General features: G+C 37.6%; 1 protein-coding gene across 1 annotated transcript in view; it reads left to right on the top strand.

Moving 5' to 3' along the window:
- The first annotated feature begins 814 nt into the window (after nt 1-814).
- RGS22 (regulator of G protein signaling 22) overlaps nt 815-13,796 on the top strand; it is a 158,345-nt gene continuing 145,363 nt past the window's right edge. Inside the window, exon 1 of the mRNA XM_025050166.1 lies at nt 815-952. Within this exon, the coding sequence (XP_024905934.1) occupies nt 866-952 (87 nt within the window). The 5' untranslated portion in view covers nt 815-865. The remainder of the gene's footprint in view (nt 953-13,796) is intronic.

Consider the following 13,796-nt stretch of genomic DNA (forward strand, 5'->3'; position numbering starts at 1 on the left):
CTGTCCCTTTGACAGCCTTGTTTGCTAATAGGCAGCAATATTCTTTGTATTTGACTTTGTTTTCAGGAAGGACAGGTTAATCCTACTTCTGACCCCATTGCTTGGGAAAAGATGATGAGGAACTTGTGATAAGTAATATAAAGAGAAACAACAATTTAAGCATTATCTGATCGCTTTATACTATCATATCTATGAGCGCAAAAATGGATTTTTAAATTTATTCCGGCTATTTAAATACTTAATAAAGTCATTATGGATTCCTTAGCAAGAATCTAAGGGTAGAAGTGCTGTTGAGAAAACATTTTTGATAGTTAACACTGTGTAAAGCTGTTTTTCCATTATCTTTGCTTAATTTATGACCGCAAAATTGTCATAAACTTATGATGAAATAATTTACTGAACATTTTCAACATTTGATTTCTGTTCCTTGTTTGTATTAAGTTATTTACATGGCTTTATTTTAAATTGTGTCTCTCAAAAATAGTGTAACATATGTAGAAAATGCTTTAAATGTCTTAAAAGATAGAAATACCCGTTATTGTTTCTGTGTGGAGGGTAAATACTTCAAAGTTCACACTAAATATTCCACAAGGGGGCACCAAAGACTCATGTATGGTGATTGTGGCTATTCAAAAAAGTAAATTAAACTTTTAAATATCTGACGTTGATGTATTGCGACACTGCCAGATAGGGGAAATGTTCCTCGACTTAATTTTTAAAGTATAGATAGAATAAATTTTGGTAATAGTTTTTACTCAGAGTTGCTACTTAAAATATTTTAGCTGGCTTGCAAGAGTCCACTTTTCTGGGATGACTTTTAACAGAACACCTTGTTGGCAGCTGGGTCTGTGCCTTAGCCATCACTATGTACTTGCCCAGCAGCTCTGCCCTCCTGGCTCCTCACCACGGACTGTGGAGCCAGAGGAGTGGGAGGAGCAGTAGAAATGTGGAGGTGAGTGCTGGTTATGAATGGTGGTGGTGCACTACCAACTATTTCTCTTTGGCATTCTCATTTCTGCAGAAAGCGGGCGCCTGGGTCAGGTCTTAATCACATCCTGCCTAGATTCTGTGAATGCCTTCTAACAGGTCTCTTTGCTTCTACTTTCTACCCATCTGAATCTGTCCTGAATATCCATTGCCAGATTATTTGTACTAAAATGTGGCTCCAGTTACATAACTTCCTATTAAAAATGTAGCAGAATTTAGGATCTCCTAATGGTCCTAACTTTCTAGCAATCTTGCCTGTCATTCCATCCTGTGCACTTTGTTCCAGCCAAACCAGACTCCTTATAGTTTTCTCAGCCTCCCCTGTGCTTTCTCTCACTTCCTGTCTTTCTTTCCATTCTAACTCCCATCAAATTCAGCTAATCTTTAGTTTCTTTCCATGAATCATTTTCTGATCACTCTAACAAGATGAAATGTTAACCTTATTTGAATCTTGTCTTTATTTATACCTTTCTATGGTGTTTCTGGCATATCTTATTTGTATTAAATTCTTTACCTGTCTCCCACCATTGGCAAGTTCTTTAAGAACAGAATTGTTTTACTCGGCTCTCTACCTCCTTCGGCAGAGTGTCTTGTGCATGATAGAAGATGCAGCAAGTATTTAAATTGCTGAATTAATAATGATTATCACCTGATAGGACAATGAATCGTGATAACATGAACACGATATGATGAATGAGAAGATATGCATGTTTGTATATGTGTGTATATATATACATATATACATATGTATATATATATACATATATGTGTGTATATATATACATATATACATACATATATATACACACATATGTTAGGTGTTTAGGGTCAGAGGATATTGGCCTTTTGGGTGAAACATGCATCCCTTTATAGTTAAGTGGTATGTAACTACATGCAGAAAGTAAACAATATGACAAAGTTTTACGTGCTAGGGTGGCAAAGATATATTTTTGCATTGATATCCAAAAGAGGGAAATATGTGTTCAAGACATAGTACTCATTTGAAATAAAGGAAGAAAAAGAATTTTCTTTTTTCCCCAACTCTTTTCAAATTCAATTAATATGTAACATTGTGTAAATTTAGGTGTATGAAGTGCTCACTTGATATACTTATATATTGCAAAATGATTACTACCATAAAATTAGCTAACACTTCCATCCTGTCACATAATTTCTTTTGTGTGTTTGGTGAAAACGTTTAAGATTTACTTTCATAGCAACTTTCAAGTATATAATACAATATTATTAACTATGATCACTATGCTGTACATTAGATCCCCAGAACTTCTTAATCTTATAACTGGATGTAATTTTATTTCTCGAATGTTTTTATGCCTTTTGGTAAATACTAATGGCTTGAAGCTCATTTAGGTGTCACCTGAAAAAAGCTGAGTAAATATATTTGAAAATAATTTTAAATATATTTAAAATAAATACTTTAATAATGATGAAGTTAGAGGGAAAAAGTTACCTATTTTAAAGTTTAAACTTTAAAATTTATTTTTATTTTTAAATAAATTTTTTAAAATTATGGTTGACATAATATTATATTAGTTTTAGGTGTTAACATAGTGATTAGACGTTTATATAACATAAAATCATCACCTCAATAAGTCTAGTAATGATATGCATTATCATACTGAAGTACAAATCTGAGAGTGTCTCTCGCTAGTTAAAAATGTTAATTGCTGAATTAATTGGTTGTCATATAAATTTTTTACAGCTCTCAACTTTCTTTACATTTTCAGGTGATATCAAATATAGTTATTAGCTTTTGACATAGCTAATAACTATATTAGCTCTTCAAATATAGGGAACTTCAAATATAGTTATTAGCTTTTGACAGAGCTAAAATTGAGCCACCACCCCCTTCATGCTGCCTTTGCTCCAGCCCTCCTGGAATATGCCAATGTTACTTTCTCCCTCAGATTGTCATTCTCTCCCCTACCCACTGCCTCCCTCCTGTTGAAGGCTCAGCTCAGTGGACGCATAACCTACTCCCAAGCTGGTTATGTCGCTCTCCAGAGCTCCTTTGTGTTATCATAGCATTTATCAGAACTTTTGTTTTCCTCATCAGACATGAGGAACATACATTGGCATAAAATGATGAAAATGCATTGACACATCATGATCACTCAAAGTCCATAGTTTACCTTAGGGTTAGATGGTGAATTCCTCTGTTTTATGTCTGTGACCCCGGTGCTTAGTCTAGCGTCTGAGCACCGAACAAAAGTTTGGTGTTTGGTAAAAGCCTTCCCAGCCACCTCCCAACCAACCTGGGTCAGGTGTACATGGTGTACTTACTATTGAGGACAGAGAGAGGGAACTCTATGCCATTATTAAAAATGTCAGTGCCAAGGCTACTGAAATGAAAGATCTCTTTCTCTTATTCTTTGCTACCAGGGAAGTATACATTGCTGTTAACTGACATGAAAGGTCTCTGTCTCTTATTCTCTGCTACCAGGGAAATATACATTGCTGTCTCTCTCTTTATAAAGAGGATCATTTACATTCATTTTCAGGTTACTTTGTAAGTGCCCTTCAGTTATTTCATGAGGAATGTAAATATCCCAAGGATAAGGCCTGTTCTTACCTCTCTCTAGTGCTCTAGTGTCTACTATACCCATGTTGACTAAAAGGGCTGTGGAATTCTGAGACAGTGACCCCAATTTAAAATATTTATAGATTTTTATTGTTCGTGGCTAAAGTGAACTATATCTTGCATACATCTCATTATATTAAGAGCAAAGCTATGAGGGAGATACCATTATTTGTTGTAATTTTTTTTCCAAATAAGGCTTAGAGGAGCTTAAATATGGGTTGGTACCACACTAGTGAATTTAGGGGTGGGGTTAAAATGGTGACTGCTTGACTTGGCTTTCTGCCTACTCATACTAACCTGCGTAGAACCCCTCTTCCACGGCAGCAAAGCTTTGGTTCTGATGCTTCCTGCTTTAATAGAGTCATTTGCTCTTGGTTTGGTTTCAGATAAAGAGACAGGAAATTCAACTATTAGACTTTTTACCCTGACCACTTATACCTGATTGGGGAATTAAAAATAAAGAGATGTAATGTTCTTTTACAACTTTTTTAAAAATACTTTTTAGAGCCGTTTGAGATTTGTGACAATATTAAGAAGACGGTACAGAGATTTCTCATATATCCTCCCTGTCCCCACAGCTGCATAGCCACCCCACTATCTACATCCCCACAGAGTGGTACCTTTGTTGCAAATGATGAACATACATTGACACATCATGATCACCCAAGGTCCATAGTTTACCTCAGGGTTCATTCTATGGTGTACATTCTATGGGCTTGGACAAAAGTATAATGACATGTGTGCACTATTATAGTATCATACTGAGTGGCGGCACTGCCCTAAAAATCCTCTTCGCTCTGCCTGTTCATCCCTCCCCACTGCCCAGCTCTTGGCAACAACTGATTTTTTTTTACTGTCTCCATCGTTTTGCCTTTTCTAGCATGTCATATAGTTAGATTTATACAGTGGGTAGCCTTTTTAGATTGACTTTTCACTTACTAATATGCATTTTCGTTTCCTCCATGTCTTTTCATAGTTTGATAGCTCATTTCTCTTTACTGCTGAATAACGTTCCATTGCCTGGATATACCACAGTTTATTCATTAATCTACTGAAGAGCATCTTAATTGCTTCCAAATTTTGGCAATTATGAATAAAGCTGCTATAAACATCCATGTGCAAGTTTTGTATGAACATGTTTTCAACTCCTTTGGGTAAGCGCCAAGGAGCACGATTATTTAATTATATGGTGAAAGTATCTTTAACTTTGTGAGAAACCACCAAACTGTCTTCCAAAGTGGCTGCCCCATTTTTCATCTCCATAATCAGTGAATGAGAGAGAGAGAGAAGACTTGTTGCTCCACATTCTTGCCAGCATTCGATGTTGTCGATGTTCCAGATTTTGGCCGTTTGAAAGGTGTGTGGTAGTATCTCATTTTATTTTATAACTTTCAATAATATCTTTATTTCTTCATAAAATACAGTTCTTTTAACATATTTATTGCGCATTTACTTTATCATGCCAGGCTTTATTTAGGTGCTGGGGCTGCAGGAGAGAACAACACAGGTCAAAAAAATCCCTTAAATCTCAAATTCATTTGTAAAAAGTTGGGGAGAAGAGGAAGAAAACAGGAAAAGGAGAAAAAAAGAAAAAAGAATGTATTCTCTACTTGTAAAAATCACAACATCCTAGAGAATATTAAAGTTTTAAAAGTTCAGCTTAGTAAAGGTTAAAAATTGAATTATCAGTCTCTGCAAGAAACAAAATAATGTAATGGAATATATTGACAATTACAATAAATCTAAACTAGTAGGTCCAGATGATAGTTATCTTGAATCAGTTAAGAAATTGCCTAATAAATATATTAAACTAATTATTCCTTCTTCAAAAAGTTATGATCTGTTAAGTTAGGAAATACAAAAAAAATACTGTTTTGTAGTTAAATGTGGTATAGATGTGTGTAGTTGTTATCCAGTACAGATATGTAATTTTACAGAAAAGAAAGATAATCAATGGTTATCAAAAAGACTAGAGATAAACTATATACATTTTATAACCTGTGTTTTTTATCCTCTTGCCACAACTGCAGTTATTGTAGGGATTGGAGTGGGGGATGGTATCATACGTTATTAGATGTCGAGTTGCCATCCAGCTCCTAGGAAAAACATTCTGCTTGCCTTATCATTCTGATGCATTTATGTATAAAAATTAAAAATGCAGTTTAGCTATATGTAGAAATAGATGAAAACAACCCAAACAAGAATAAGCAAAAGCTGTTTATGCAGAAGTAGCTATAACAAGGGAGTCAACCACCAGCACATGTGTTTGGCAGAGACTAAAAGGCAGGAAAGAGTTGGAAAGTTGCATAGTGAGAAAAGGGGAAGACTTCAGGGGTGCTCTGGAGGATGTTGTTCTGAGGAAGCTGAAGCAGACCGACTAGAATCTAGCGGGCAAGCTCTGTGATTGGTTAGGGAAGCATATTTGGCTTTCTTTGGTTGTCCTGAGTTGGAAGTGGGGACAACATTAGGGACACCAGCAGTTACTAATCAAGTCCTAACCAGTTTGGGCCTATTGCTGCAGGGGTTGTAGTTTGGTTTCCAAGACTGGTTGCTGCAGAGATAATGAGTCAGAGTTCTAGTGTCATATATAGTCTGGCCATTGTCCATTTGTTTGTATTTTTAGTTTTTAATATTTTAGCTACAGTTGACATTTGATATTAGTTTCAGGTGTTCAGCAAAGTGGTTGGATATTTATGTAACTTACAAAGTGATCTCCCCGATAAGCATTGCACTCACCTGACTCCATATACAGTTATTACAATGTGATTGACTATATTCCCTAAACTGTACTTTACGTCTCCATGACTGTTTTGTAACTGCCAATTTGAACTTCTTAATCTCTTTACCTTTTTCACCCAGCCTCCCAATGCCCCTCCCGTTTGGCCACCATCAGCTTGTTCTCTGTATCTATGAGTTTGTTTCTGTTTTGTTTGTTCTTTTATTTTGTTTTTTAGATTCTACAAGTGAACTTGTATGTTATTTGTCTTTCTCTGATTTATTTCACTTAGCATAATACCCTCTAAGTCCATCTATGTTCTACCAAATGGTAAGATTTCATTCTTTTTTAAGGCTGAGCAATATTCCATTGCCTACATGTACTACATCTTCTTTATCTATTCATTTTTTGACTGGAGCATTTAATCCTAAAGTAATTATTGATAGGTATATGGTTATTGCCATTTTATTATTTATTTTCTGATTGTTTTTGTAGTTCTCTGTTCCTTTCCTATTCTCTTGCTTTTTTCTCTTGTATGTTGATGACTTCCTGTAATGTTCTGTTTGGATTCCTTTTTCTTTATTTCTTTTATAGCTCTTGTAGATTTTTGGTTTGTGGTTACTATGTGCTTCATATATACTAAGCTATGTTTATAGCAGTCTATTTTAAGTTGATGGTCGCTTAAGTTTGAACACATTCTAAAATCACTATCCTTATTACTTACCCTACATGTTTATGTTTTTGTCATTATTTTTTAATTCTTTTGTGTGTGTGTTTGTGTGTATCTCTTAACTTACTGTTATAATTACACATCTCTTCCTACTTTTGCCTTTTGACCTTTATACTAGCTTTAGTATTGTTTGATCCACTGCTTTTATTTGTTTCCCTTTGTCAGTGAGATTTTTTCCTTTGTGATATTTTTTTATTCATATTTTTGATTTTTTTCTTTTTTTCTTCTTAAAGAAGCCCTTTTAACATTTCTTATAATACTGGTTTGGAGGTGATGAGCTCCTTCAGCTTTTTCTTGTTTGGGAAACTATCTCATTTTTCGATTCTAAATGATAGCCTTGCTGGGTAGAATAATTTTGGTTGTAAGTCCTTGCTTTTCATCACTTTGTGTATTTTGTGCCAGTTTCTTCAGCCTGCAAAATTCCTGTTGAGATATCAGCTGACAGTCTTATGGGAGCTCCTTTGTAGGTAACCAAATGCTTTTCTGTTGATACTTTTAAGATTCTCTCTTTGTCTTTAACTTTTGGCCTTTTATTTGTGATGTGTCTTGGTGTGGGCTCCCTTGGGTTCATCTCATTTGGAACTATGCATATGTCTATTTGCTTCACCAGGTTAGTGAAGATTTTCATCACTATTTCTTCAAATAGGTTTTCAGTCCCTTGCTTTCTCTCTTCTCCTTCGAGTACCCCTATGATGGGAATGTTGTTACGCTTGCTGCTGTCCCAAAGGTCCTTTAAACTATCCTCATTTTCTTTTTATTCTTTTTTCTTGTCGCTGTCCTGATTGGGTGTTTTCTGCTACCTTGTCTTCTAAATCACAATGTGATCTTCTGCTTCATCTAATCTACTGTTGATTCCTTCTAGTGTATTCTTCATTTCAGTGATTGTATTCTTTATTTCTATCCGGTTCTTTTTTATGGTTCCTATGTCCTTTTTTATGCTTACTATCTCTTTGTCGAAGTTCTCACTGAGTTCATTTTTCTTCCCCTAAATTCCTTGCGCATCCTTATAACCAGTGTTTTGAACTTTGCATCTGGTAGATTGCTTGCCTCCATTTTGTTTAGCTCTTTTTGTAGAGTTTTATCCTGTTCTTTCATTTGGGACATGTTTCTTTGCCTCCTCATTTTGGATGCCTCCCTGTGTTTGTTTCTATATACTAGGTAGATGCGCTAATCTTGGCCGAATGGCCTTATGTAGTAGATATTTTGTGAGGCCCAGTAGTGCAATCTACCTGTTCACCTGAGGTGAGTGCTCCAGGGGTATCCCTTGTGTGGGTTGTGCGTGGTTTCCTGTTGTAGTTGAGCCTTGATTGCTATTGGAACATCAGTAGGTGGGCTGACCCTCAGGTTAACTGGCTGTGAGCACTGGCCTGTCTATCGCAGATAAGCTGTTGTGTGGGGGCTGACCTCTGGTGCCTGCCGAGTCTACTCTTTGCATGTGTTGTGGTGCTAATTGAGTGGTGTTTTGTTGTGGTTTGAAGCCAGCCACAAAGTGTGTTGGTTTGGGGCCTCTAGAGAAGGTCTGTGGTGCAGGCCAAGGTTAGCCGCTGCTTGTATTTGGCTTGGAAGCACCTGGGAGTTTGAACCAAGTCTGACTGCCACTAGTACCGGGCTTGAAGGCACTTAGCAAGAGATATAGAGTGTGCCAAGGCCAGCCACTGTTTATTTGAGGTTTGTGGACCTCTGAGAGAATTTAGGAAAGTCTGCAGTACAGGCCCAGGCTGGACACTTGTGTGGATTAGCCTCTGAAGGAATTAGCCTGGCATGTGAATTGAGTAGGGTAGGTCTCAGAGAATTACCAGGGTGGGGTGAGAGTCTCAATCTCTGATAGAGACTCAGAATTAGTGTCTGCAGGCTGGGTTGGGGGAGGGCTCAACAAAAGAACAGTGGGTCCTGAAAGCACTTTAGTTCTGGAGAGAACTGCCTCTGAAGCCCTCACCCTGAAGCCAGATAATTCAGTTCCTTCTGTATGTCCTTGGTGCTTTTAGAGCTTCCGTTCCTTCTCTGGAGCTTAGAGTGAGTATTTGTGAGTCAGTGCTCAGGCCCTTTAAGTGGACACCTGGGTCTCCTGTATCCCTCCATCTCACCCAGACTGAGTCTCTGCTGATTTCACAGCTAGCTGTTGTAGGGACTCCTCTTCCCAACACTGGTGCTGTGGGCTGGGGAGTCCGGGATTGTGTTGGGATCCCTTGTCCTCAGTGGGGTCCTCTGTACAAGATATCCCCCCACCCCTAATTCTTAACTGCTACACCTGAGTGTGGGTCCAGCCCATTTTGCATCTCTACCCCCTCCTACCAGTCTTGATGTGGCTTCTTTATATCCTTAGTAATAGGAGTTCTCTTTTGCTAGTCTTTAGGTGGTTCTCAGGGGTGGTGGTTCTATAATTTAGTTGTAATTTTGATGTGGTTATGGGATGAGGTGAGCACAGCATTTACCTAATTCACCATCTTAACCAGAAGTTCCTAACTATTGTCCATTTGTATTCAGATGCACAATGATAATATGAATTTCAGTCTTTGGTGATATTCCTGTTCATACTCAGAAAAATTTAGAACTAGGGTTAAGTTGTACCCTACCACACAAAACCCAGGGAAGGACTGGTACTTTTAAATGATTAAACAGGTAGGATGCCTGGAATTTTGCTTTTGATTGTGAAGAAGATATATACACATATACATACACATACACATAGCATCCATTCTTTCTGACAGTACTTGAGAGAATAATTCAATAAATTTCTGCAGCTCCTTGCCCTGAGCAAGCTGAATTAGAGTAGCCCTAATGCAAATTGATCCTTGCAGTTCATGTGAGCCTTTGTGACATTTGCTTTTAGGCTCATATTTGAAAGCTGATCATTTTTCTTTGTCTACTTTTATCTTGTTCTGTGGTTATGTTGGTTTCTCAGTATAACACAGTTTTAGCAGTTTTGCAGGGAGACTGTCTGAGGTGCTCTCCAGAGGTCCCCAAATTGAATTGCGGGTATGCTACAAAGTCTATATTTAATTAAGCTCATCTCAAAACCATCCTCCAGATTTGCTAACAGTATTTCCAGAATAAGAATCAAATAAAGACAAACTTAATTCAATTTATGTAGATACATTTCCCATTATAAACTTTTGGTTTTGAACTATGTTGGTTTTCAATGATGATATAGACTACTTGTAGAAAAAGGCCTTTTTGGAAAAACTAGCTTGTTTAGGGGACAGAGACAGAATAAAATGTTTTCAAAGTAAAATCTAGTCATCAGGGAAATGCAAATCAAAACTACAAAGAGATAACCACTTTACACTCAGTAGGACGGTTATAATAAAAAGTCAGAAAATAATAGGTGTTATCGAGGATGTGGGGAAATCAGAACCCTCATTCACTGCTAGTGGTAATATAAAATGATTCAGCCAATTTGGAAAACAGTCTGGCAGTTTCTTAAAAAGTTAAACATAGAATTGTTAAACAGTTTAACACAGGATTACCTTTTGACTCAGCAATTCGACTCCTAGGTATATATCCAAGAGAAATGAGAACGTACATCCACACAAAAACTTGTACATTAATGTTCATAGCATGATTCATTATAACCAAAAGGTAGAAGCAACTCTAATGTCTACCAACTGATGAATGGATAAATTATGGTATATCCATACAATGGAATATTATTCAGCAATAATATGCCACAACATGGATGAATCTTAAAAACATTATGCTAAGTAAAATAAACCAGTCACAGAAGATCGACGTAAGATGTGATTCCATTGATATGAAATGTCCAGAATAGGCAAATATATACAGACAGAAAATAGATTAGTGGTTTCTTGGTGAGGGGAGAATAGGGGATGATAGCCAAAGGGTATGGAGTTCCTTTGAGGTGATAAAAATGGTCTAAAATTGATTCTAATGATAGTTGCACAACTCAATATACTAAAAACCATTGAATTGTATACTTTAGGTGCATTTTATGATATATGAATTATACAATAACCCTAAAGCAAAAAAAAAAAAATCAATCCATTAGAATAGCTTATAACCTATGCATTTGGGTTTAAGTCGCAGTCTTTGTGGTTCTTGTATTGTTTTTTAAATCTCATGAGGTTATTTTTAGAGAGAAAGGCTATGTAGCACGTTTAAAGAACAAAGGCTTTGGATCAGACATATCTGGATCAACTTGCGGCTTCAACACTTTCGGGCTGTTTGGCATTATCTCACCTTTCTAAGTCTCAGTTCCCTAAATTGTTGAGAATAATTATAGCAGTTTCTTAGGTTTATTGTTAGAGGCCCATAGTAAGTGTTCAATAAGTGTTAGCCACACTTAATGTTAAAACAAACTATTGACTTCTCATTGGTATAGTGATCTAAAACAGGGATAAACAAATCTCTGTGAGCAGGGCACAGTATGGAATGATTGCAATGGAGAGAAGATATTGCAACAAACATACAGAGTGGTAGGCACTCAGTAGTGGGTGCAGTGGGTGGGGTGGGGGTCGGAGGTTAAATAAAACATACCTCCTTCAATACCCAGGAGTTTACTGTCTGGTGAGTGAGACTGAGGGTAGAGGGTGCACCTCCCTTTACAGATTATTTTAATATTAATGTGTTTAAGATATGAGTTTGTACCAAGTATACAGGAGCAAGAGGAGAGACCAGTGCAAGGAATTCATGGGACGGTATACTAGAGAAGATGACACCGGAGCTGAGTATTGAAGATGAGAAAATCCAGCCTGATAAAGTCAGAATGACTTCCCTGGCAACTGAATTAGCACAAGCAAATGCCTGAAATGTCCATTTACATGTTGTCTCTCAAATTTATATCTCCCAAATTCCAGGCTCCAAACTCAAAATCTTCACTTGGACGGCTAACAGACTTCTTAAACTCTCCCCCACAACGTGGACCACTTAGATTTCCCCATCTCTAATTATGATAACTCCATCCTTCTGGCTGATCTTGCCCAGATCCTTGGAGTTATTCTCATTCTCACATTCAACTAGGAAATCCTCTTGGCTCTACCTTTAAATATATGTAGAATCTGTAACTGCTACCACCCTGGTCTGAGCTACCATCAGTTCTTGCTTATTTCTATTTGTGCCCATCTTCACTCTATACAGCATCTAGAGTGATCCTTTGCAAATAAAAGTAAAATCATGGCACTTCTCCATTCAAAACTTCTCTGGTTTTAGTTCATATTTCTTCTTTTTAAAAAAGTTTTTATTAGTTTCAAGTATACAAGACATTGGTTAGACATTTATATCATATTTCATTCAGAATGAAAGCCAAAGTCCTTACGGAGGTGGCAGATTTGTTCCCTCCACCTCCATTTACCTTTCTGTTCTCTTCCACTACTCTCCCTTCATTTAGCCCTTTGATTTTGTTTGGCCAAGGTAGTGGTTTATTTGTCTTTGCCTATGTAATATTGAAAAGGCAATAAATATGACTAGGCAGGTGTTATGGTTCCCTGTAATACAAGTACCTATTGTCTTACTCCTTGCTTGCATAAGCATTCACATACCTGCAGTCAGTCCCCTGGCTGGCCTTAGAACACTGTAGGAGGCAAATAAGGAGCCACTGAGGTTTTAAGTAGGTCAGATTTACATTTAGATAGATTATTTTGCTTTCAGCATGGAGAATAGATTTAAGGGAAAATTCCACTGGAAACAAAGACTAGAAAAGGGACAAATTAGGAAGTTTTTACTATAGTCTAAATGGGAGCCTGTACTAAAGTTGTGGTTGGAGTGGACAGAAGATTTCAGATTCTAGAAGTACTTTAAGGTAGAATTGGCAGGACCTAGTTCTTGACTGAATATGTGGTTTTTGCCTTGAGTCACTTTGTGGATGAAGGAACTAACTGAAAATAGAATTTTGATAAGAAGAGGAAATTTGAAGATAAAGAATGGGGGCAAATGTAGATTTCCTTTTGGGCATTTTGATTTGGAAGCATCCAAGGAAAAGCTACCATTTTGTACAGCAAATAATTGAATTTAAGATTCTTAGGCCTCTGTAGGGAGGAAATTTGAGCTGGCCAGGACTTTTCTAAAAATGGACAGGAAATTTGAGCTGGCCAGGACTTTTCTATAAATGTTCATTTTTTTTTCTAATTAGAAGTATCTTTTTTATTTTTTTCAAATTTCACTTTTCGCTTAAACTCTTCTATCATAACTTTTTCTGGAACATATACTATGAGCACCCTCGATTTATTGTCCCTTTGTGGACAGCTCACCCGGGTTATTTTTAAAGCTTAGATATCTTGAAAATGCAGCAGTCCTAACCGATAGCAAAAATATGGGAAAGATCTGGCTTCACATTTGTCTCCTAAAGCACATGAATATTTAACTTTTTGTGTAGGCATTTCATACAATCGGAAATGAGCTCAATAGCAAAAAGTGTGTTGAACGTCCTTCGGTATCAAGAAAATTCTTGAGCCCGACTCTTCCCTTTTTTCCCTGCTCAAGACCAGTTCGTCTGGCCCCCAATCCCACACCCGCTTGCCAGAAGGTCTTTTCTTACTATGGGACATCAAAACACCTGGCCCGTGCGGCTGGGATTTTGCGTTGGCAGAGCAGGCCTGAGCCGCGGTCACCACAGTAACGAGTCCCCGGCTAGTTGTTTAAGGGTGACGCGAGTCTCCAGGACCCTCTGGGGTGGCCGCACCGGGGTGGGGCCGGGCGTCGCGTGGTCCCCCAGCCCTCTGGCCGGGAAGTGTCCATTCCTTGGCCAGGGGTCCCCGAAAATCGCGTGACTGCCCTGGCCGCGGGCGCCGCGCCCAGGCCCGGGGCCA

This window comes from Pteropus alecto, unplaced genomic scaffold, assembly GCF_000325575.1.
Source record: "Pteropus alecto unplaced genomic scaffold, ASM32557v1 scaffold164, whole genome shotgun sequence".
Taxonomy (NCBI): domain Eukaryota; kingdom Metazoa; phylum Chordata; class Mammalia; order Chiroptera; family Pteropodidae; genus Pteropus; species Pteropus alecto.